The sequence below is a fragment of the Muntiacus reevesi genome, chromosome 22 (assembly GCF_963930625.1).
Source record: "Muntiacus reevesi chromosome 22, mMunRee1.1, whole genome shotgun sequence".
In the NCBI taxonomy this organism is placed as follows: Eukaryota; Metazoa; Chordata; class Mammalia; order Artiodactyla; family Cervidae; genus Muntiacus; species Muntiacus reevesi.
Window position 1 is genome coordinate 6,084,176 of NC_089270.1, and position 25,400 is coordinate 6,109,575.

At 49.8% G+C, this 25,400-nt stretch overlaps 2 protein-coding genes across 2 annotated transcripts in view; one reads left to right on the forward strand and one right to left on the reverse strand.

The window, feature by feature from the left end:
* Window positions 1-573: 573 nt before the first annotated feature.
* LOC136152720 (WAS/WASL-interacting protein family member 2-like) lies at window positions 574-3,200 on the reverse strand. The gene is made up of 4 exons (XM_065914114.1): window positions 3,084-3,200; window positions 1,641-1,903; window positions 806-1,584; window positions 574-731 (listed from the first exon to the last, which is right to left on the reverse strand). The coding sequence occupies exons 1-4, from the start codon at window positions 3,198-3,200 to the stop codon at window positions 574-576; spliced, it is 1,317 nt and encodes a 438-aa protein (XP_065770186.1).
* A 4,082-nt stretch (window positions 3,201-7,282) lies between these two features.
* PROM1 (prominin 1) overlaps window positions 7,283-25,400 on the forward strand; it is a 103,689-nt gene continuing 85,571 nt past the window's right edge. Inside the window, exon 1 of the mRNA XM_065914469.1 lies at window positions 7,283-7,502. Within this exon, the coding sequence (XP_065770541.1) occupies window positions 7,283-7,502 (220 nt within the window). The remainder of the gene's footprint in view (window positions 7,503-25,400) is intronic.

Here is a 25,400-nt window from a genome sequence, read left to right on the forward strand (position 1 = left end):
TGGAATCTGGCAATAAAAGCGTCTAACGCGGCAGAGGGAGTCAACCGAGGCAGGTCTGAGTGGGAACCAGAGAGAGAAGTTTCAGAAGAGTAGCGGTGTTCAAACAGACGCCTCGAGGAGGCGTGGGTGCTGGGAGGAGGGCGTGCTTACCGGAGCCCCGCTCTCGCCGCTGGAAATGGCAGAAGCTGGGTCTCCGGGGGTGCCCCGGGGCATGTAGGCGAAGCTGCTCAGGGGGCAACCGGGCGCGCGCGGGTGCAGAACCCCCAGCAGGTCCCCACCTGGGCCCCGGGCCGCGCGCTCGATCCTCCCGCCGCGGGTGAGTATGTTTCAGGAAGCGGCGCGTTCCCGGGGCCGCATCCCCAAGTCCCCGCCCGTGAGCACCGGGGTGGTGGGGAGGGCGGTCTGCAACAGGTCCCGCGGCACCCCCCACCCCGGGCCTCTCCGGCGCGCCTCCAAGGCCGGCGCCTTTCCAGACCCGCCCTGTCCCAGGGTCTGTCTGGCAGACGCGCTGGGCTGCGGGGCCGCCTCTCCGGAAGCCAGCCCGGTGGTCCCCGAAGCCGACTCATGAATGATTTATGAGCCGGGGCGGAGCGGGCCGGGTGGGGGCGGTGGGGGGGGGGCGAGGAAAAAGCCGGGGAGGGGTGGGGGGCGGAGGCGGCGGCGGCGGCTCGACCGGTAGGAGAGCTGGACCGGGCGCGCGGTGAGTAGCCCCTTCGGAGCCCGGAAGGCGTCTGGGGCCCCAACTCCGGGGGTGAGCGCCCCCCGCCCAGAAAACGGGGGGGCGGGAAATGGGGGGGAGGGGCACACTCTGTATCCCCCTTTCCCAGCCCGCGGCGCTCTCTCCCCGGCCCGCGGCAGGTGATGCCAGCCCGCAGAGCGGCGGGGGAGCCCGAGGGGCTGCAGGGCGAGGTGGACCTCTCGGGAGTTCGGCGCAGGGCGCTGACGCGCGCCAACTTTGCGGGCTGCGTGGTGGGTCTTTCCACGCAGCGGAGAGAAGCCGGCGGCTGTGGGGTGCGAGCCAGAGATGGGGGCGCGAGCGCGACTCGGACCCCGAGGCCACCCGCTCGCTCTCTGAGAGGGGGGCGGACCAGGGAGGCGGGTCTGGGACTTGGGAACTGCTGGTCGGTGCGGGGAGTCCCCGGCGGAGGGTGGGAGTAGTGGAGCGAGGGGTGTGGGGCATTGACTCCCCCCGGCTGGATATGGAGAGGGGTCCCCTTCCTCTGATTTGCTGAAAGGAGTACGGAGTGCAGCCGACTGGCACACGTGGGGCTCTGGGGGTGCCGTGGGCGGGCGGCCTTGTCGCCGTGCCCACGTGCGGGCGCAGTCACCCCTGGCTTGAAGCATCGCTCGGTCTGCTCTGGGCGCGCAGCGCAGGGACCTTCAGCGATTGCCGGACGGAGAATGGGGTGTTGGAGGCGCACCCTGGCCGGTAAGGCGTCCGGGAGGACAACAAAGGGAAGCGTGGACAGACGAAGAGCTTCGCGGTGCCGGGGAGTCGGGGGCCCGAGGTCAGTTTCTCCAAGTCCTCGCCGAGAGCGGCGGCGGATCGGATCGCTGGAGCCCGGGGCGTACCGCTCGGGACCCCTTTCTCACACGCGACCCCAGTCCACGCCAGCCTGCGCCAGCGGCGGCCAGGTTACTCGGGCACCTCCATCCCCTTCCCCCCGGTGGTGAAGGATTCCTGGAGTCTCCGGGCTTCGCGCGCCCGCCCGCCCGGCCACTCATCTTTTGTCCAGCAGCCCTGGAGAGGCTCCTGGCGCCGGGGGCGCGCGGGCAGGAGGGGGCCCCGGGCCGGCGGAGGGTGGTAGGGAAAGGCGGGGACGATAGGCACCGCCAGCTCGAGTAGCAACAGGTTTTGCCTTGTAGCCCGCGGCAGCTGCTGAAACTCGCTCCTGCCCCGGGGCTTGGAGGACGGTTTTCCCGGGTTCCGGAGACAGGCGGCTGAGCTTGGTTAATTTCAGCAGGTGTGTGATTGGGATCCTGGAACGTCCCCTCCCGCACCCAATAGAGACACCCCCACCCCCGCCCCCGGAGACTCAACTGCTGGCTGTTCCTGGGTTGCTTGAGCCGGATGACTCTTTTCGAAAGACTTGAGTATAGGCAACTTCCTATTATTCAACCTGTGTGAATTTAGGACTTTGGATCTTCTCCCTCATTTGTGAGTTTCCTCTGTCAGCGGCGGCCGCGGCGGAGCCTGAGGCTGTTGCTCTCGGCAGGCAGGGGCGGTCCGGACCCTCTGTTGACTGCCAGGTGTGAGTACGGCCAGGCCCTGCACCTGAATTCCACCGCCAACTCTCCCACGCCGTTCAAAACCCCGCATTGCAGACAGCAATGAGAACCGCTGGGGGGCTGCAAACAAGTGCTGTGCTCAGGTCGTCAGTGGGGCCAGAGACTTCCTCCTCGTAACACCAGGGCCCTCTGTTTCCTGCTACAGTGCCTTTTAATTTAGTTTTCTTAATGTATCCCATTTTTAAAATGAACTTTCTTGTGAGTTCCAGGCTTCCCTGATGGCTCAGTTGGTAAAGAATCCGCCTGCAATGCAGGAGACCCCCGCTTTGATTCCTGGGTCGGGAAGATCTACTGGAGAAGGGATAAGCTACCCACTGCAGTATTCTTGGGCTTCCCTTGTGGCTCAGCTCCTAAAGAATCCACCTGCAATGCAGGAGACCTGGGTTTGATCCCTGGGTTGGGAAGATCCCCTGGAGAAGGGAAAGGCTACCCACTCCAGTATTCTGGGCTAGAGAATTCCATGGACTGCATAGTCCATGGGGTCACAAAGAGTGGGACACAACTGAGTGACTTTCACTTTCACTTTATGAGTTCAATGCTGGACTATTCCTGTGTATCTAGTGTGGTGAAGCAAAGTGCATCAAAGGACAAGTAGAAAATAATAAAGCAAATATTGGTTTGTTGGGACCAATTGCAGTATGAAGGAAGTCCGTTTGTAGGGATCAGGAGTTCACACTGAGATTAGTTCAAGGTCAGGATGCATGGTTACAAATGACCGAAAGCAATTCTGCATAATTTTAGCAGAAAAGAGACTGGATACTGGGGTGACTTAGTGATGGGACCGAAAGGCTGACTGGCCGGCCAGGCTTGGGAGCCCAGAGGAGTAGACTTGGGGCTTGCAGCAGGATTCCTGATGGGGTACTGCCGTGGCTGCCATGAGGCTCTGACTGTGGCTGCTCGAATGTTGCCATCGTTGAAGCAGAAACTGCACAAGCTCAGGAGTGAGCGTCTGATTGGCTGAAAACCCCATGGACAGAGGAGTCTGGCAGACTACAGTCTATGGGGTCCCAGAGCGTCGGACAGGACTTAGTGACTTAGCATGCACACATCCTTAGTGAGTGCCTAGTGTGTGCCAGGCTCCAAGGGCACCAAGATGGGGAGTCAGGGGCCCCACAAAGCTGCTGGGCTTGGTCCGCTCAGTGCAATCAGAGAAAGATGTTCGGCGAGGTTTGGTTTCACGTCTGTTGTTCTGCAGTTGTGTTTGGGAGGATGGAGGTGTCTTTGGAAAGAGGTATAGCTTAGTCAGGAACAGTGCTGGTTCTCAAGCCTCCGTTGTCTAAGCATCAGTCACCAGGGCAGGGTGCTAAACTTGAGATTAACGGGCCACATCTCCAGAAATGCAGTTGATAGTCTAATTTGAAACAAAGACCCAGTTTTACGCGGATGCGGCTCTTGGGTCTGGAGCCATCCTGGGGTTCGTGCTGGCAGTCCCCTGATGGCTCTCGGGCCTCTTGCTACTGAGTGTGCCAAGGTACCCAGACCTTGAAAGCACAGCAATTCGAACTGAGACAAAAACTTCTGCCTTGTCACCTTGACTTTTATCTGTAGCCTGGTGTTTTGTAAGTAATGAGGTTTCGATATGTTCTTAAAAGTGGCTCCAGAAGTTAAGAGGGACCTCCACTCGGGAGCAGGACGCATGTGCCGCTCGGGTGCTGCCCTGACCCAGTGGACGCCCCATCTTCGCCTTTCCTGAGGGATCTCTCCGGCCTGCTCTTCTTCGAGGATGGCTGGAGCCTGTTTATTCACAGCTCTCCCGTGGGCCTCCTGCCGTCTCCCCTCACTGCGTTTCCCTCTGTCCCCCGCGGGGCCTTGGTGGCATCACCAGGAAGTCAGCCTTTCTTAGCAGCTCAGTCTTTAATCCTTCCAGCTGCTGTGCTTCTGCATGTCCTTTAGCAGAAAACAAGACGTGTGTGCATGTGCATGTGCATGTGCACGTCCGCCTGTGGAGTATATGCACCTGGGGTGTTCCGAGTGTGTTGTGTCTGTGTGAGCTGTGTGTGTGATGTGTGTGCACGTCCGCCTGTGGACTGTATGCACCTGGGGTGTTCCGTGTGTGCTGTGTCTGTGTGAACTGTGTGTCAGTGTGCGTGCCTGGGTCGTGTGTGTGATGTGTGTGCACGTCCACCTGTGGAGTGTATGCACCTGGGGAGTTCCGAGTGTGTTGTGTCTGTGTGAGCTGTGTGTGTGATGTGTGTGCACGTCCGCCTGTGGACTGTATGCACCTGGGGTGTTCCGTGTGTGCTGTGTCTGTGTGAACTGTGTGTCAGTGTGTGTGCCCGGATTGTGTGTGATGTGCGTGCATGCCCGCCTGTGGAGTGTGTTCCGTGTGTGCTGTGTCTGTGTGAACTGTGTGTCAGTGTGCGTGCCCGGATTGTGTGTGATGTGTGTGCACATCCGCCTGTGGAGTGTATGTTCCTGGGGTGTTCTGTGTGTGTTGTGTCTATGTGAGTTGTGTGTGTGATGTGCGTGCATGCCCGCCTGTGGAGTGTGGTCCATGTGTGCTGTGTCTGTGTGAACTGTGTGTCAGTGTGCATGCCCAAGCTATGTGTGTGATGTGCGTGCATGCCCGCCTGCCCACCCACAGGAGCATGGTCCTACCTGGATAACCACACGCCCCTCCGTCGTCTTCCTCCTTCCGCCCTGTTCAGCCCCGCAGAGGTGCAGACGGGCTGGTCAGAGGCTGACTTGCTGTGTCTCCTCCTTCTTATCTGTTCTGTCTGGGAGAGATTCGGGGACCGAGCAGGGCGCTGATTCGTGGTGGAGACCGTGAAAGGCTCCAGCGCTTCCGAGCCCGAGCACAGGTTGTTGGCAGGGATCGTCCTTTAGAAGCCCTGGCCAGGGTCCTGGTGTGGTGAGGTGGACCTGGAAGCCGGGGGTCCATGAGGGTGGCACTGGGCACCGCTGGGGAGCCAGACAGCCCGTGGTTTGATAAGGGGAGAGTCGAGGGTCCTTCCACTGGCAAGTCTGTGCAGACGGGACTGGAGTGGGACGGGGCTCAGAAGATGAGGCGGTTCTAAGGGCACCCGATGTGAATGAACATCTTCTCTCAGATAGCTCATTACCTCCTGCCTCTGGTCTGGGCTTTCTTTGACTTGGTGGAATACAGATAGTGGGTCCTCTGACCTCTTGTACAAATGTGTCCATCTCTTAGTGGTCCCTCTCCTGCATCTTGTGTGTGTTTCTGGAGAAAGTGAAAGCACGTGAAGTCACTCAGTCCAACTCTTTGCGACCCCATGGACTGTAGCCCACCAGGCTTCTCCATCCATGGAATTTTCTAGGCAAGAATACTGGGATGGGTCGCCATTCCCTTCTCCAGGGGATCTTCTTGACCCAGGGATCGAACCCGGGTCTCCTGCATTGAGGGCAGATGCTTTACCGTCTGAACCACCAGGGAATCCCTATGTGTTTCTGGAGAACCCCATCCTTATTTTGAAAGTGAGTGAGTGTAATACACAAAATAAAGTCAGGGTGTTCCTGCCCTCGAGGAAAAGGACAGGTAGAGCAGCGGTTGCCCTGGGAAGTTCTGTTTAGAGTCCTCTCGCCCAGTGCCTTGGCACAAGCCGAGCTCTTGGTTTGGATGATGTAGTTTCTGTTCTGCGGCTCATACTGAGCCCTGTTTGTACGCCTGCCATGTGCTCAGTTCTGGGGAGAGAAACTCCAGGAGGATGGGGTCCACGCCGCCCCCACTGGACGCTGGGTTGGGAGCTGATTTCAGTTCCTGATCTTTCTCCCCGTTCCCAGGGGAAGGAGTCTCCCTCTGCTCAGTCTTTCATCGCCTGGACCCCGAGTCGCCCATGGGGTGACTTGAGATGGGGACTCCCATCCGGGCGACCTGATGAGCGTGTTAGAAAGATGGAAACCAGCATCACCCGGCCTTAAAGAGTTTGGTCCCTGCCCTTGAGGCCACACTCTTCCAGTTTGGGTTGAGGGGAGTGAAGAGGAGAAAAAGTTAGATCAGTGAGCGTATTAGTGAGATAAGAGATGGAGTAAAACACGTCTCCAGGCATGGGGTTGCTGCTGTTTGTTGTTTAGTCCCCCGACTCTTTGTGACCCCACGGACTGCAGCCCGCCAGGCTCCTCTGTGTGGGATTTCCCAGCAAGAATACTGGAGTGGGTTGCCATTGCCTCCTCCAGGGAATCTTCCCCACCCGTGTCTCCTGCACTGAAGGCGGATTCTTTACCACGGAGCCAGATCATGGAGCACATTTGTAAAATAAAAGACGAAGTAAGACATTTGCAGAGATGGGGAGGACAGCCCAAAACTGGAGGAAAAATGAGCATCTTATCTGTTGCTGGGGGCTCTGCCTCTCTGAGATGGAGGGCTCTGCAGGGAGGGTGTCTCGGAGTTGGGAGAGTCCAGGCTTGGGCTCTAAAAGCCACCTACTGGGTGTGAGTTCTGGTCCACCATTAGTCAGCGGTGGCTTCGGGCAAATCACTGAGATTCTCTGAGTCAGTTTCCTCATCTGCGAAATGGGATAATGCCTTAAGTGAATTCCTACCTGTGGGCGTGTAGGACGTTTTCAGATGCGGTTAAGTGTTAGCTTCTGAGACCACACGGTCACTCCACTGCCTGGTGTTCCTGGGTCTGGCTCTTGGCCGGGGACCTTCTAGGTTTCCTGCCCCCACGCTTGGAGCAGCCTCTGTGTTTCTTCCCCAGCAGCGGATTAGGCTGAGCGCTTGCTCTAAAGCCTGGCAGCCTCTCCACCAGGCGAGCCGCGGGTGCGGGCAGGCTGCAGGCATTAGTGACCCCCCGTCTCTTTTCTCCCTGCCAGGGATGCTGCTTTGATGGACTGAGTCCCCCTCCCCTGCCTGCCAGAGAAGGTTCTCTGCTGCCCTTCGCTGCATGCCAGCCTGGCCAGGAAACTGAGGACACCGCAGACTCAACTTCAAGACGCTTCTGCACAGGAACGCGCTCCTGCCGTCCCCAAGGCTTCCAGAACCCTGACGCGGGCGGCCCCCAGTACCAGCTCATGTTCAGGGCATCTTACTAGCCATGGTCCTCCTCCTCAGCTTCCTCCTGCTGCTGGGCCTCTGTGAGGACGCCGTGTCAGAGGCGCCGGCGTCGTCCGGGCACCGTCCTGCCGATTTGGAATTCCAGTTGCCTTCAACCTCCTATCAGACCAGCGACTCTTACGACCCTGGTCCCGCCGGCTTCTTCTTTCACATGGTTCGCCTGTTTGTTCACGTTGTGCAGCCCAATGCTTTCCCTGAAGGTAAGTCCCGCGGGTGGAGAAAGATAGAATTTGTCTCCAAACCCTGCTCCCGGGCACACACGCATTAGTGTTTTAATGATAGGAGGAGGATATATTCTGTGTGGTCAAGTGAGTGATTGACTGGCACAGGAACAGAAAGCGTTTAGATGGAAGTTAAGAAAATCAAATGAAATAGTTTGTCAGGAACGTGATGACAAGAAAACGAAGCTGAACTGTGTTGCCATGTTGTTCTTCCAGTTCTTCATCCTCCATCCCCTCCTTCTTTGTGTGTGTCGGTTAGAGAACTGAAGTATCCTCAAATTCCTACCAAAGGTAAAAGGTAGGCCAAAAATGTGAAGTCCCTGCCATCAAATGAGAAGTCAATAATGACCGCTCATGGACATTGAACGTTAGAAGTTTAACTCTCCTCCGCCCACTACGATATGCGGTTTTGACACTGCTTCAGGCTAGGTCAGGTGAAACAAACCTGTTGCGTGGGTGACTTGTTTGCTTCAGTTCTGTGAGTCTGAGTCTGAGGACAGGAGGGAACTTGGCTGGCATCGTGCGGTTGCTCTGTGTGTGTCCCACTGTCTGGCCTTAGCACTGGGGCTGATCTGTCCTGGGAAGTCTTCGGGGTATGTGTTTTCAGGAACGGGATTATGAAAATGTAAGTGGTCTCTGGGAAGTGTCTGCTCTTAGGGTTTGGCAGTCTAAATTTTTATTGATTTAATGTTAGATCTAGCTTAGGCTTGTTTTTAACTATGAATATTTGCATACTGTCATTGATTATTAAGTGTTATAAAATTTGTGGTAGTCTTGATCATCTTCCTAAGATGGTCAGCCATTGTTCATAAGAAGATTATTTGTGAGAGAGAGAGAGGAGGAGAGAGAATGTATTTAGCAAACCTTAGCACCTGTTTATATTATGGGCAGTTTATAGATTTTAACATACATTTACATAAAATTTCTTACATGTATTTATCTCAGATTTAAGCAGTTGAAACAGTCTGAAGTGTAGTTCTCAAATTTTTGTTAGTTTAAATTTCGATTCAGTGAAGTAAATCACTCTCGTAGAAGAGAGTCCTGGGCAGGCACTGCTTACTGCTTACGTCACCGCCTAAAAGGCTCAAGCTGGGAGTCCACAGGACAGAAGCAGAAGACACATTGAGCTTATTTATTCATACTGAGCACAAGTTCACGCTTCTCAATAGATATCTCTTCATTTATCTTTAGGCTTGATGTAAATATAATTGAATAAATACACGGTTGACCAAAAAAGTTTGTTGGAGTTTTTCTGTAACATCTTATGCAAAAACCCGAACAAACTTTTTGACCAGTAAATACCTGGTGGCTCAGTGGTAAAGAATGCATCTGAAAGTGCAGGAGGCCCGGGTTCGATTCCTGGGTTGAGAAGATCCCCGGGAGAAGGAAATAGCGATCCACTCCAGTATTCGTGCATTCTCCCATGAACAGAGGAACCTGGTGGGCTGCAGTCCAGGGAGTCACAGAGAGTCAGACATGACTGAGCACAAATGAAAGCAAGCACAGATGCCTACTAGTGATTTTAGTCTGGGCTTCTTGTTTATGTAGAAAACCTAGAATTCAGTTGTCTGGTATGAATCTGCAATGACTTCTTTAAAAAGACTGTGAAGCCTTCTTGTGTCATTCTAAGGCAGATCATGTAATCAGTTAATCCTGTAATCTCTTTCCATATGTTTATTTTTCTCCCTCTGGGTTTCATAGGAAGACTTCCTCACGCTAGTTTCGCTAGGGAAAATAGTATTTTTAAAGGTCTTCATTTGAATGATCAGGTTAAAAGTTGTCTTACTTCCAGTGCCTTCTAGGGTTTTTTTTTTTTTTAATCTCCAACAACATGATTAGTGTGGAATTTAAATCCCAGTGTAATCCTAGGGTGTTAGCCTTCCTTGTCCTTTGACCTTCATCAATACTTGCTACTTTGGAGTAAGAAATTCCCAGAAGTAGATCAGAGCAGACCAACACTGCCCCTTTCAAAAAGCTTGTCAGGCTGCTTGTAGGATGTAATACTGAACTTAGCAGCTGATGCTTCCAAGTGTCGGCTTTCTTCCACCACTTCCTTCCTTACACTCTTCCACTCAGTTACTGACTTTCATAGTAGCTTCAAAGTGCTCATTAAGTGCTTTGCAGTATAAAGGACACAATCATGGTTTTCTGGGGTTTTTCCCCCCTTTTCACATGACTTTTTAAAAGGTAATTGAAGTATCGTTGATTTACAGTGTGTGTTAGCTTCAGGCGTTCATCACATTGGTTCAGGTGTGTGTGTGTGTGTCCATACATTTATACATGCATTCTTTTCAGATTCTTTGCCCTAGTTCCCTGTGCTATAAGTAGGTCTCTGCTGGTTATCTGTTTGATATACAGTAGTGTGACTATGTCAGTCCCATCCTCCCAATTCATCCCTCCCCTCCCCTTCCCCTTGGTAACCGTAAGTTTGTTTTCTGGGTCTGTGGGTCTATTGCTGTTTTATAAAGAAGTTCATCTGTGTTTTTTGGTTTTAGATTCCACATGTAAATGATATCCTGTGATATTTGTCTGGCTCTGTCTCATTCCGCTTAGTGTGATCTTCTCCAGGTCCATCCATGTCACAGCAAGTGGCATTAGTCCATCCTTTTTTATGGCTGAGTAGTACTCCGTTGTATGTATGCACCACATCTGCGGTGTCCATTCATCTTTTGATGAACCCTTAGCTAGCTTTCCTGTCTTGTCTGATGTGAATAGTGTTGCAGTGGTCTTTTGGGCCAGTGCATTTCAGGAGCCCCAGAACAAAGGCTGACATCTTCATAATTTAAGATGAAGAGAGAGAAAGAGAGAGGTGGATTTTTATGTATTAACTAACTTTATACATTAATCAAAACAGGTAACTTCAGGATGAGTCCTCTGTGGAGTAACATCTTCACAGAGGATCATATCCCACAGTCCTGTTCTTTCATATGAGGGAGTAGAAGTGTTTTGGGGGCACAATCCCAGTGCAGGGGCAGAAGAGGAAGGGAGGGCCCTGGAACTGGCTCCCTCTTCTCGTGCCATAGTACCTGGGGAGTTTTCCACGTTTGCATCCTGTGTCCAACCAAAATGGAATACCTAATTTGCATTTGGAACTCTCTAAAGAGAAGCACATTATTTTGCCGACAAAAGTCCATATACTCAAGGCTGTGGTTTTTCCAGTAGTCATGTATGGATGTGAGAGTTGGACCATAAAGAAGGGTGAGCACCAAGGAACTGATGCTTTCAAACTGTGGTGCTGGAGAAGACTCTTGAGAGTCCCTTGGACGGCAAGGAGATCTAACCAGTCCATCCTAAAGAAAATCAACCCTGAATATTCACTGGAAGGACTGATGCTGAAGCTGAAGCTCCAATACTTTGGCCACCTGATGCAAAGAACCGACTCATTGGAAAAGTACCTGATGCTGGGAAAGATTGAGGGCAGGAGGAGAAGGGGATGACAGAGGATGAGATGGTTGGATGGCATCACCGACTCAATGGACATGAGTTTGAGCAAACTCCAGAAGATGGTGAAGGACAGGAAAACTTGGCGTGCTGCAGTCCATGCGGTCACAAAGAGTCGGACACAACTGAGCAACTGAACAACAGCAAAGAGAAGCACAGGCTGTATCCTGGTAAATACAAGATGGAGAGTTCCTGTTGAGCTGGGGCTTGAGACACAGGCCTGTTCCTGCATTGAAGAAGAGATTAGCTTAGATTAGACCAGGAAGACAGGTAGGCATACAGCTCGGCAGAGTGTGCTCTAGAACTTGGTCTGGGTATTTCATAAACTCTGCCCTGATCTGAAGCTGCAGGAGAGATGTAGTGTCCTGGGCTTGGCTGACTTAAGAAGTGAGTGATGACTTACACTAGGGAGGAGTTGTTAGTCCGTTTATTAACCTAGAAAGGGTGTTGTGTATGTGTATGTGGGGGCTGGGGGGCTGGGGAGATGGGGAAAGAGCATGCCAGGCAGAGAAAACAGCGTGTCCAGAGAGTGGAGGAGACAGCAGTTCATGGTGGACCCACAAGGTGTGCATTCAAGGGGTAAGTTGGCCAAGGCTGGGGAGCTAGAGCTGGAGGACCCTGCCTGGCAGCCTGGGGAGCTTTGTAGGGGGCAGGAGGCTAAGGCAGCGTAAGCAAAGGTTGCATTCATTTGGCAAGTGTTGTTGAAAGCCGTGCCTTCTGCGGTGCTCTTGCTGGGTGCTGTGAACCAGTCTCGAAGTGGACTTGGGTTTTGGGAAAAGAATCCGGCTGCAGCTGGTAGGGTAGCTCACAGGGAGGGTGAGGCTCCTGCCGTGGCCCAGAGGGTGGTAATGATGAACTACCGTGGGAAGATGATGGGGCAAACCGAGGCAGGTTTCATTTATGTCCAGGGGATTTGGTTTAAGTCCTAGGTCTTGCCTGTTGCCTGTCGGGCTGACAATTTTCAGAGCCTCTGTTCTCATAAATGTAGTATGACTCTATAGCTTTTGTCTGTGAGACTTAAATGAGATGATGCCTGTAAAGCCTGTGTTTAAAACCATGCCTGAAAGAAGCAGAGAAAAACCCTCCATCATAGTATTATTTAGGGCTTCTCTGGTGGCTCAGACGGTCAAGAATCTGCCCGCGATGAGGGAGACCAGGTTCAATCCCTGAGTGGGGAAGATCTCTTGGAGAAGGGAATGGCAACTCACTCTAGTATTCTTGCCTGGAGAATTCCATGGATAGAGGAGCCTGGCAAGCTATAGTCCACAGGGTTGCAAAGAGTGGGACATGACTCAGCCATTAACACATTTACTTTCATATTGTTATTTGTGAGGAAGCATTGACCAAACTTGTTGCCAGAATTGTTGTTGGGAAGAATACAGGAAATAAAAGCTGTCTCCAGGAGGGATCTTTAAAATGTTCTTGCTGATGTTTCCTTAGGAACATTCTCCGTGGAGATGCCTTATGAGAAGCTGTTCTGTTACTTTTGAAGTTGGTTGCTCTGTCTCCCCAGCAAGCCCCGCAGCAGCAGAGCTGGTCTAGAAGCCAGGACTTGGACACAGCGCTGGTTTACTAAGTAGTCTCTGCTCCCACAGAGTGTCTGCATCTCACGGGTGCTTGTTTCTCTCTGTTTCCCCCCCACCCCACTGTCTCCAGGGTCTGCCGTTTGAATCTCCCACCAACTTTGACAGGTGGACGGTGATCTTATTTCTATTTCTTACAGCCCCTTTTACAGATTGGAAAACTAAGTCAGGGTGAGATTACAGGTTCAAAGCATACAACTAGCCAGTGGAAGATTGAGAACCCGCTGTCTCCAGGACTGGTTATTTGTCCTGTATTCTGTAGCTTTCTTGGTGGGTAATTTATTTCCATTTTATTTTGTTTTGGCCAAACTATGCCGCACACAAGATCTTAGATCACCAGCCAGGGACTGAACCCACACCCTCTGCACTGGAAGCACGGAATTACAACCACCGTAACTCCAGGGAAGTCCCTCCCTTTTATTTTAATAATAGTGCTTTTAAGCTGATTGTGAGTCACTATGAAAAGCAGTGACTGTTGCCCGCTGAGAGCGGGCTCTGCAGGAGATGATCTGGTGTGGATGGTGAGCGGTGCCTTTTCCAGTTTCCCGTGCCTGTGATGATCTTGGCAGAAATCATGACCCACGTCAGAGCCTTTCTAATGGAGCAAACCAAAAGCCCTCCTCTGCTTTTATTTTTGTAGAAATTTTCTAGAATTATTCTCTACTCTGTTTTGGTATATCTTTAGGTTAGAGTTGAGGATGGTTGACCTATTTCTAGGCCTTTCCCAGGTGACGCTCATGGGAAAGAACCCGCCTGCCAGTGCAGGAGACATAAGAGACTCGGGTTCGATCCCTGGGTTGGGAAGATTCCCTGGAGGAGGGCATGGCAACCACTCCAGTATTCTTGCCTGGAGAGTCCCATGGACAGAGGAGCCTAGAGGGCTACAGTCCATGGGGTTGCAGAGAGTCGGACAGGACTGAGGACTGAGCACACTTGCACGCAGGGCCGACTTCTCCAGCGTCCGAGGCTGCTCTGGTTTGCTCCCGGGAGGCGTGGTGTGGGCTGGGTTGGGGTAGGTGGTAGAAGTGGGCAGCGGGAGGAGCCGAGCTTGGTGTCCAAGGACGTTGGTCCCATCAGACTGAGCGCTGCGAGTCTGTCTGTTGCAGGTGACAGAAACCTATTCGCAAAGGCGGTCCAGAAAGGTCTTTATCAGCAACAGCGTCTTACTGCAGAACTCAGGGAATCGAGTTCAGTATCTCATAATAAACCAAGATGGAAAGAACATGAAAAAAATATATATATATGTCTTTATATCTGTGTATTCCGGATCACTTTGCTGTCCACCAGAAACTAACACAGCATTGTAAATCTGTAATAAATACTTCAGTTAAAAATATTTTTTTTCAAAGGGGGTTTAATCATCAGAACTCCGGGTTACTTCGTGACACTTGAGGGGTTGGGGAGGGGATCCGTCAGCACAGACTCTGCCCGCCCCCCTTCTGAGCTCCTCCTTGCCCGTGGCCTCTTCCTTCCTTCCTCTGGGTTCCCCCATCCCGCAGTCCTCATGGTGGCAATTCCAGGCTGCCAGCCTCATCGGTCTCAGGCCAGCTTCCTAGAGAATCCCTGGGCCTTCTCTCTCTTTCTGTCTCTTTTTAAGTCTCAATCCCGGTGCTGCCTGGGGTCCGTCGCCGACCATGGGCCCCTGGGGGTACCCATGCCCACAGTCACACCGCACGTGGGCCTGGCGCTGAGAGCCAGCAGCCCCGAGGCATCACAGGCAGGGAAGCTGGTTTTTAGGAAAGGAGTGGTCGGGCAGATGGCCCAGTAGGTGTGTCTGTGCCAACGCCCACTTAGACTCAGGGTGCTGTATTATATCCTGCCCCTGCGTGTTCCCCCTTTATCAGATGGAGCCAGCATTGTCTCCTTCAGATCACGTGGATGCGTGTTGGCAACCTGCCCAGCCGGAAATAAGGTCGTGGAGGGAAGGGATGACATGAATTGAACCTCTCTCCCCGGTGTCACTGACTGCTGGGCCGTCTACCATCTCTTTGCATCCTAACAGTGGCAACAATCAACAGCCACAATGGGCCTGCTTCTGGGGATTTGAACAGCTCAGCAACTCTGTGAGCTGAGGACTGTTAACCCCATTTATTCAGATGAGGTCGCTGAGGTCCCGAGAGCTAGCTAGTTGACCAGGGTGTCACAATGAGCCAGTGGCAGAGCCAGGACGGCTGGTTGAATGTCCAGGGTCATAGTTGCCGCTTATGTTTAGCCGATGAGGAAAGGGAGACCCAGGGAGGGGGGTTAAAGGACAGCTGCAAGGTCACACACTGCGATGGCTCGGGAACCATGCCAGGGTTGACCCAGGGCACTGTGGGCGCGAGTCTCCTCCAGGGGCTTCCTGGAGGAGGCGGGTCTGGAGAGGGTGTGGAACGGGCACTCCGCTAATCCATCTGGTGGGCCTCTTAGGACAGCCTTCATACTGTGGACTTGAAACGCAAGTCTCGTTGGCTGTCTTCCCATAAGCTTGCCCGCGAAGTGTGTGCCAGTCCCGCGGAAGATGTGAGAAGATGAGCTTCCTGGCCTCCAGCAATGATGTGCTCTTTGAGGCCTTCAGGTACACGCAGGAAATGAGAGATTAATCACATGGTGTTAGCCACTGAGTCGTGTCCAGCTCTTTGCAGTCCCATGGACTGTAGCCCCCCAGGCTCCTCCGTCCATGGGATTCTCCAGGCAAGAATACTGGAGTGGGTTGCCATGCCCTCCACCAGGATATCTTCCTGACCCAGGAGCAAACTCGGGTCTCCTGCATTGCAGGTGGATTCTTTACCATCTGAGCCATTGATTAAATATGAATGTCAATAAAGAGAGGCCCTCCCGCCCCAGCAGCTGTGGGATGAGACCCACGCGGTGGGAGACATCGCTTGTCTACTGAGTGGGAGAGAAGTTCTAAGATAGACACCTAGAGAAGCAGCTGTCCACCGTGATCTGAAAGTACTGGGGCAGAAGCAGAGGGATGTTACAGGAGGGGTGGCCCCAGGCAGGCCTGTCGTGCACCCTCTGCTGGGCTGGAGTCTGGATTCAGAAATGAGCCCGACAGGTTTTGTCGTTGTTGCTTTTTTGGCCACATCGCACAGCATGTGGGGGTTTTGGCTCCCGGATCAGGGATGGAACCTGCAACTCCTGCATTGGAAGTGTGGAGTCTTAACCCCTGGACCGCCAGGGAAGTCCTGAGCCTGACGTTTGAGTGGTGGTGATGAGTCTGCACTCTGGAACCACTGCCTGGATTTGAATTCTGGCTCCTGTGTCGACGAGCTGTGTGACCTTGGGTATGCATGACTCACTGGGAAAGACCCTGATGCTGGGAAAGATTGAGGGCAGGAGGAGAAGGGGACGACAGAGGAGGAGATGGTTGGATGGCGTCACCGACTCAATGTACGTGGGTTTGAGCAAGCTCCGGGAGATGGTGAAGGACAGGGAGTCCTGGCATACTGCTGTCCATGGGTTTGCAAAGAGTCAGACACGGCTGAGCCACTGAGCAACAACAAATCTGCAGTGAGCTAGGCGCCTGCTGCCCTTTGGAGAGATGGTGCTGCCTGGGCTCCCTGCTCTCAGGCTGACGTTGAGCCAGCAGCCTCGGCCTCAGCAGTCAGCTGCAAGGCTGGAAGGCTGGTCCCTGCTGACTGCCAGGCATGAGCAGTGCCTACGACTTCCGGAGGAGGGACTCGTGCTGGTGGGCCATCGTAGAAGACTTCCTGGAGGAATAGCGTTTGAGCTGCACTGTGTGGGTGTGGAGGAGTTCAGGAGCTCAGAGAGCAGAGTCGAGCATTCCTGGTCCACAAGCAGAGAGGCCGCAATGATGCGAGATGAGACAGGGGCCGGTAGGACGGGGCCCGGAGAGCAGGGACCCCAGAGCCCTGCGTATCTGGGAGGTTGTCAGGCTCCTAGCTTGGGGAGGAGCTTGTGGGCAGATGGCAGTTGGCTGACGTGCCTGCACGGGGTTTGATGGACGATGGAAGGTGGGCATCGCTCAGTAAATCTGTCACCCCAGCCCGAGCTGCAGGAAGGAGGCCGTGGGGGTGGGGTGGGGTGTGCACTGCCCACTGAGGCTGTTCCTGGAAATTGTCATGTTCACGTGGACACTGGTGTCCTAGCTCAGTGCTACTTGAGGTGTGGCCTTTGGACCAAAAACATCAGCCTGACCTGGGAGTTTGTAACCCATCCCTCCACCTGCTGAATCAGGGGTCGCAAAGAGACCCGACTGAAGTGATCTGGCGGCAGCATCGGCCTCCTTGCTGTGTCCTCATTTGGTGGAGAGAGAGAAGGTTCTGGTCTGTCCCTCTTTTTTTTTTTTTTTATAAATTTATTTGGCTGCACCAGGTCTTGGTCGCGGCATGTGGGATCGTCTATGTTCATTGTGGCAGGCAGGATCATTTTTAGTTGCGGCAGGCAGATTCTTTATTACGGCGTGTGGTTCCCCAGCCAGGGAGTGAACCTGAGCCCCCTGAATTGAGAGCTCGGAGTCTTAGCCGCAGGAGCACCAGGGAAGTCCCTGGTCTCTTCCTTTTCTTGCGAGGACATTAATGCCCCCACGAGCCCATCCTCATGACTACGTCCAAACAGATCACCTCCCACAGACCTCACTTCTAAACTCCTGCATACTGAGGGTTAGGGATTCGGTCTATGAATTTGGGGTGACTCAGTCCATAGCAGGGCCTCAGTACATAGTGCTGCAGTGAAGATTCTTGTATGTGTCTTTTGTGGTGATATATTCACATAATATATATGAATTGGGATGAATTCACATATGAATGAATTGCTGGGCCATGGGGTAAACATTTTTTTCACCTTTACTAATACTACCAAACAGTTTTCCACAGTGAGTATACCAACCCAATCCTTAATTTAAAAATATATATATATGGAGAATTTCAAATACATGTGCGAGTAGAAAGGCTCTCATCACCCATCACCCTAGATTCTGCAATTCAGCCCATGACCAGTCTTATTTCTGCGTCTACCCAATCCTCGTACTCACCTCCTTCATTTGGCAACAAATTCCAGTTTTTCTCTCATTTCCTCTATAAATATTTCAGTGTAGCTCTTTAAAAATAAAGACATCATGCTGTTATAGTGTATAAAGTTAGCAGGAGATCTTCAGTATGATAAAATATTCGGGAAATGTTCAGATTTCTTGATTGTCTCATAAGTGCAATTTTTAGAACCCTTTGTTTGAACTGGGATCCCAATGATGCCAGTGCATTGCAGTCTGTTTTTACCTTATACGATGCCCCGCCGTGTCTTTTTCCCCCTTGCAATTTATTTGTTGAAGAACTTAGTTACTGTTGCAGTAGTATTTCCCACAGGCTGAGTTTTGCCGATTCCATCTTCATGGTGTTCTTTACATGTTTCTCTGTCATCTACGTCTCGTATAAACTAAAACCTGTAGAGCACAGATGCAGATTTGTTTTGAGAGAAATAGCAGTTTATAGATGGTGTTGACATCTGGTTATCTCTCCTTTTGGTGATGTTAGCACGGATGGTCACCATCTATATTCATTCATTCATAACACATCCAGTCCTTTCAAAATGGTTTGTAAACAGACTCTCAAGTACATTGGAACTCTTCAGAAAAACATAGATTTCTTTGTATATTCCAAAACTTGAATTGTTCACTTAACATTTTATGGTAGATATCTTTTCTTGTCCTTCATGTTGCTTAAAATAAAAACTCTTTGAAAGCAAGGAACCTAAAATGTTCATTCACCAATCTTTTGACATAGGGCCAAGGCTTACATTTTAAAATTATGAGTTAATTGCTAACAGTTTAACATCAATTAGTGTCTCCGATATAAACAGCATCCACGATGCATCCTCCATAATTTTTGGTTCTTTGTTTTGATTTCTTTGAAATGGAGCAAAACAAAGTTCAGAGCTCTCAATTTTCAGCCTGGTTTTTCCTCCCCAGACTTTTACAGTTTACTCACATATATTTCATCCAATGAACTGGCCTTTACTAAGTCTTTATACAACATTAGACTTTGTTTTCAAAGCTCATTCTTTTCCTGTTCATATTTCCTCAGTTTGTGTAATGTTGTAATCACACATTTGTTTAATATCTAATTACTTATTATATACGGAGAGGCAGAAAGAAACTTGAAAGCAAACCCAGGGTTATGGGTTGGATTGTTCCTCCCACAGTTCGTCCATTGAGGTCCTGACCCCCAGGACCCCAGAATGTGAGCTTGTTTGGGAGTAGGGTTCTCCTGGAGTAGCATGGGCCAAAAATCCCCTGGGACCAGTGTCCTTGTGAAAGGGGAAAGCTGGAGACAGATTCAGACCCGGGGAGGATGCCACATGAAGAGTGGGGTCACGCTGCCTCAGGCAAAGAAGTACCAGACCCAGGTGAGATCTGGAGCAAGTCCGCCCTGAGCACCTTCGGAGGGAGTACCTTGACACCCTGATTTCGGACTTCCAGCCCCCAGAAGCAGGGGGCAGTACATTTCTGCTGCTTAAGCCACTCTATTGTGGCCCTTTTCTAAAACACTATTTTAAGATTTATTTTTGGCTGCACTGGATAAAGATACAAAGGTACAACAAATTGATCTTTGTTTCTGCACGTGGGCTGTCTCTAGCTGTGGCGAGCAGGGGCTGCTCTCCAGTTCTGGTGCATGGCTTTCTCGTTGAGGTGGCTTTTTCTGTTGTGGAGCACAGGCTCAGTTGCCTCCTGGCACGTGGGATCTTCTCAGGCCAGGGGTAAATCCATGTCCCCTGCACCAGCAGGTGGATTCGTAACCACTAGACCCCCAGGGAAGCCCCCGCTGCAGTGCTGTTACAACAGCTCTAGCTAACCGTCTGCATGACTGAGCTGGCGTTTGCAGAGGACCACGGGCAGGATGTGACTTCATGGTGACGGCTGACACACAGCCATGTTCTCTGAGGGCGGCGATTGATGTTTGGGTCGTCTGATCAGCTGCAAAGTGGGGTTTAGTTCCAGAATCTCCACCGTACATTTGTACACGCACATCGTCCACGCCTTGAACTCATGAAGATTCAGCTTTATGTGTTGAGGAGTAAGAAAAAGACAGAGAAGTAACTTAAGCTGTGCTAATGTTTCTTCCTACAGGGGTACAGTTGCATTATGTAGTATGGAGCTGCCTCCTGCCTCAGTGCTTTAAAGGAAAACTCACTGTTTGCTTGAGACAAGATTTAAAGGACTTTGATGAGTAATTCCTTTTCTACTTGTTTTTTGTTTCCTACACTTCCTGCTTGACCCGAGGACCTCACCCCCTGGAGATCAGACACCTCATTCTGTTGCCTCCTTGCCTCCACTGGCCTTCTGGCAAACTCCTTCTGTTTCTTTAAAGCTGGCTTCATGTGATACCTATTCTGGAAATCTGGTCACGCTCCTCTCCTCATTTGGTTTGTATTATTTCGGTGTCTTTGTATTTTATGCACTTTTACTATTGCATGTTTAACACTGCCTTTTAATAGTTTGCTGTCTTAGGTTATAAAGTTACTGATGCTAACAGTGCCTGGCATATTGGAGACCCTTCATCAACAGATGAATAGATAAAGAAGATGGTGGTATACACACACATACACACACACAATGGAATATCACTTAGCCATTAAAAAAAAAGGAAATTTTGTCATTTTCAACCACATGGATGGACCTGGAGGGCATCTTAAGTGCAGTAACTCAGACAGAGAAAGGTAAATAATGTATGATATCACTTATATGTGGAATCTAAAGGAAAAACTCAACAAACTAGTGAATATCACGAAACAGAAGCAAACTTACAGAGTCAGAGAATAAATTAGTTACCGGTGGGGAGAGCGGGGAGGGGCTGTAAAGCGGTGGGGAAGTGGGAGGTCCAGCCTATCAGGTGCAAGACGGGCTCAGCCCTGCATTTGCAACACAGGGAACATGGCCAGTATTTTGTCATAGCCGTATATGGAACAGAGCCTTTGAAAATTGTATAAAAATTAATTTAAAAAATTAAACAATAAAATCCTAAAAGCCAAGTTCTTCTTGAGTGGGATTTTTAAAAAAACAGCCAAAATAACTTTAAAACTAGAAGAGAAAGGATGGAGAAGACCCCCAGGGCTGTGGCTTAGGTGAGAGAAGTCTCTGCAGCCCTTCCAGGAGAGGGGTGACCTGTTCACAGGAAGCAGCTTGAAAGAGAGACGGGTTTCTGTTTGGTAATTCTCTGGGAGGAAACTTTGGAGCCAGCACTGTGGACCAAAAGGTGGGGGTGACCTAATTTCTTTGTGTTTGACATTTGTTTAGCTTGTATTGCAGGAATCTGTAAGTCTTTGTCCAATTATTTGAAAATACTTAATATTTTAATAATGTAATTGACGGTGTCACTGACTCAGTATGACGTGTTTGTTGACGGAGATGAAGGCTGTCTCCCAACCTGAGTGACAGTAAATAGCCTTGTATCCCAGAGAGGAGGAGGTTGTGTGGGTGCTAATATCCTTGTGGAGGTTGGCTGACCTAGAAGCTCAGGCTAATGAGCTTTGGACAGCAGGCTTCTGGAAGGGCGATTGATTGTGACATGTGCGCTTAATGCTGCAAGGCTACCGTGCTATAAAACGACAGAATACTAGGAAAGCCTGCTTTGCAAGGAACTGCCTTTCTTTAAGGAGTCATTCCAAATATAACTGGAATTTAGTGCAATAGCAATAAAGCAGAGTCGAGATGAACATCTATTCCAAAATTAACAGCTGACTTCAGAAACACATGCTTCCCGAGAGTTATGTTGTGATTACGGACACAAACCAATCTCCGTAAGAGTTTCGCAGTGAGCATGTGTGTCAGATCTGTGCGCTTCTCTGTCCGGGCGGTTCTCCCTCTCCGAGGCCGCCCATCACCTGGACCAGTGCGGATGCTTCAGCTCAGAGAGAGTGGGGAGGGGGTGCATGGTAGCCTCCAAAGGACCATAACAGTTCACACCAGCTGCCCCCCCCATCTTCCCGGAACATACCCCACAACGTCTTGCCGTGGACCCTTGGCCTCTGACTGTTCTCTTTGTGTGGTCCTTTCTTCTGCGTGGCTTGCTTCTCACATCACTTGGTCTTTGCTCAGATGTCGTCTCCATCTCTGGCCACACTCCCTAATTGAATACCCCTCTCTCCAGTCCTTATTTTGCTTCATCTTTCTGTCTGGCACATGTAGTGGTGTTCTACTAGACATCTCTTGTCTTGCTGACTAGCATCTTGAAGGGTGGGACTCGGGCTCACCTCTTCCGTACTGTGTCCCCCGAGCCCAGAAGAGCGTCCCTGGAAAGTACACAGCAAGTGCTCCTTAAATGTTTGTTGTGTTTGCACCTGTGGATAAGCTCTTGTACACCTCCCCGCCCCGCCCTGCCCCTGCTGGCCCGTTAGTAACCAGAAGCTTTCCGCGTTCCTTCCTGTCAGTGGTGGCTTTGCGCGTGTCATGCCTTCATGACCATCATCACCATCCCCTTCCTCTTCTCATCCATCTCGATTCTCTTCTGGCAAAATCTCAAATCTGGTTGCCCCACTTTCTGGTTACTCCACCTTCTCATGTCCGTGTCAGAGCAACTCATTGCTTCTAGGAAACATTGCGACTGTGCCTACAGGACTTGCTATAAATCAGATCTCCAAACACAGCACACCCCTGGCAGTCCAGACATGGAGTAAGTTCCCTTCCTGTTTGCATACTTTCTCTTCTCTTTCTCAGATTTCTACCCTGAACCCTCCTCCACCAGACAGGGACCTCGTACTTCATGGAGAAAATGGGTGGAATCACACGGGAAATAACTTATCCCTCCATACTTTTATTTCCAATTTTTTTTGCTAGGCTTATTCAGGCATTTAGAATTGTTTTCCCTAGAGTTAACAATCAAAAGCTAGTTTTGGAAAGAACTATCAGTTCACCAGAAGGTCCTGAAATGGTTGATGCCACCACCAGTACGTGTTGGCCATTTTTAAGATGGAATTAATTGTATCTCATTACGTTAATATATGTTTCTGATCACTGGGAGGGTTGATTGTTTTCCCACCTGTTTGTTTCCTTTTCGAGGAGTCTGCCTGTGAAGTGCCTTCAGCCGGGTTGTGTCCCAGAGTCAGTCTTTTAAATACTGATTCTGTGCCAGCAAGTCCTCATACAAACACCCTTTGCCCCATTTCTTGATTGTCAGTTGGCATTGGGCCATTGGTTTTGGGGAACTTATTTAGGGGCAACCAGCGGGTCAGAAATAGTCATCCAGTTTCACTGTTGCATTTTGTAGGTGAAAACACTAAGGCCCAGAGAGACGGGGAGCTTGCTCATTTTAGACCATCCAGCCAAACGCGAGCTGGCAGGACAGGGAGTCAGGAGAGATGATGAGGGAGTGGTTGGCTGGGAGGGAGGCAGCGTCTGCTCGTTGTTGCAAGCTGGGTTCCTGGTACTCGAGGTGTAGCAGGAGCTTTTGTTGACCAAAGATGCTTCTGTTGACAGCGTGAGTCATTTATCATTTTTGGCCATGTCGTCGTTGGCAAGTGCAACAGACATACATTTATTTGTACCCATTTTACAGACAGAATATGTCCATATACAAAATGCACAGAAGCAGACATTTTTAAGAGTCCGTTCTCCACCCAAAGAACAAAGACAGTTTTCCAGATTTTTTTCCCTAGGCAAAGATTTTTTTTGATTATTGTTGTATCTAAAACCACCTTTTGTTCCCGTGTACAAATGTGAGCCTAAAGTTGTTACCTTAGAGGAAAAACAAAAAGACATTTAATTTAGATCATCTGGTTTCAAACCATTTACCCACTGGTCTCCTGTGTATATAGATTATCTAGAACTGACTGTGCTTGAAGGTCTAATCATTTTCTTCTTATGATACATGACACCATAAAAAACAAAACAAAACAAAACAGGTTGTGCATTTAAAAGCCAGACTGAATTAAGGACTTAGAGCTGGAGAGAAATCAGATTTTGTTTGCTGTTTAATGTACCACTGAAATGACCTGGGTTTTAAGGCTCAACAGTCATGGTGATTTGGGATTCTGTTTTAGTTGTCAGAGGGCTTCTCTAGTGGCTCAACTGGTAAAAAATCGGCCTGCAATGCAGGAGACCTGGGTTCGATCCCTGGGTTGGGAAGTTCCCTTGGAGAAGGGAATGGCTACCCACTCCAGTATTCTGGCCTGGAGAATTCCATCGACTGTATAGTCCATGGGGTCGCAAAGAGTCGGACACGACTGAGTGACTTTCACTTTAAGAAGTCTTTGATTTCTCAACCCCACCCCTTTTGGAAAGACATGCAGGATTTTCTTTTTCCTTTTTCAAATTATTTCTTATTTTTTTAAATTTAATTTTTATTTAAATTGGAATATAGTTGAGTTATAATGTTGTGTTAGTTTCAGATGTGATTCAGTTATACACATACCCATTCTTTTTCAGACTCTTTTTCCATATAGCTTGTCACAGAATATTGAATAGAGTCCCCTGTGCTGTACATAGGCCCTTGTTGACTGTCTGTTTCGGGTACAAGAGGATGTGCGTGTGAATCCCGAATCCCTAATCCATCCCTTCCCCCTGTGGTTCCCTTTTGGTACCTATAAGTCCGTTTCTAAAGTCTGAGTCTGCTTCTGTTTTATAAATAAGTTATTTGTATAATTTTTTTTTAGAATTCACGTATCAGTGATATTATATGATATTTGTCTTTCTCTGTCTGACTTCAGTTAATACGATAATCTCTAGATCTACCCATGTTGCAGCAAATGGTATTATTTAATTCTTTTTCATGGTTGAGTAATATTCCATTCTATATATGTACCACATCTTAATCTATTCCTCTGTTGATGGACATTTAAGTTGCTTCCATGTCTGGGCTATTGTAAATAGTGTTGCAATGAACGTTGCCTGTATCTTTTCAAATTATGGTTTTTTCTGGATATATACTCAGAAATGGGATTACTGGATGATATGGCAGTCCTATTTTTAGTTTTTTAAGGAACCCCCATTCTGTTCTCCCTAGTGATTGTATGTATTTACTTTCCCACCAATAGTATAGGAGGAGGATTTTTTTAAAACAAAATAGCAAAACTGCTTAAGAATAGTGCCATGATTGTTTCTAGATTTTTTTTTTCAAGGAAAACATTCTTGCTTTGATGAAGTTAGTTTCTTAGATCTGATTTCAGTGTCTTGTTTAGGGCATACAAGTTTTACTGAGCCCTTGCCACAGATCATAACACTGGTTTAGTGATTATGAGATTTATATGGGAGAAAGAACATTTCCTACTTCAGCCGTCTCCGGTTGAGGAGGCAAGATGCATTTATAGAGAATAAATAGTCTGGGGGACGTGTAAGCCAGTGGATCATTCAGTGTTACACGTGAGTGATGAGCTGTAGGTATTTAATGACGGGAGAAGTCAGCTGAGAACCTCAGATTTTAACTTTGAAGGGTATAGAAGGAAGGTTTTGATAAATGGGGGAACAGAATCACCAACCTCAGAGGGGTTTTGAATAAGGCGTGTTTTGTTTGGGGGAAAAGAAAGAGATCTGGCTAGATTGGAGGAGTCTTTATTTATAGGGTGACATAATTACAGCAACTGTCTATTGAATGTGTAATTGAATGTGTAATCTTGTTTAGAGCTTTTCACATATTACTTTTTAATGATGGGTGTTATTGCCTCCATATTACAGATCAGGAAATTGAGGTCAGGGACATTAGATAGATGGCCAAGTTCACACAGCATTACAGTTCAGACCTGGAGTTTGAACTCTGGATCACCTGATTAACAGTGACCATTCAATTTATCATCCAAGCTAGAACGTTTTAAGAGTGGAAGGGAGCACCGGTGCTGACTAGGCTAGGACAGCGTGTTCGGACCTGGACGGCTTGGAAGAGAAGTGGTGGAGGCCACGCACAACGGGTTGTTTAATTCAGTTCAG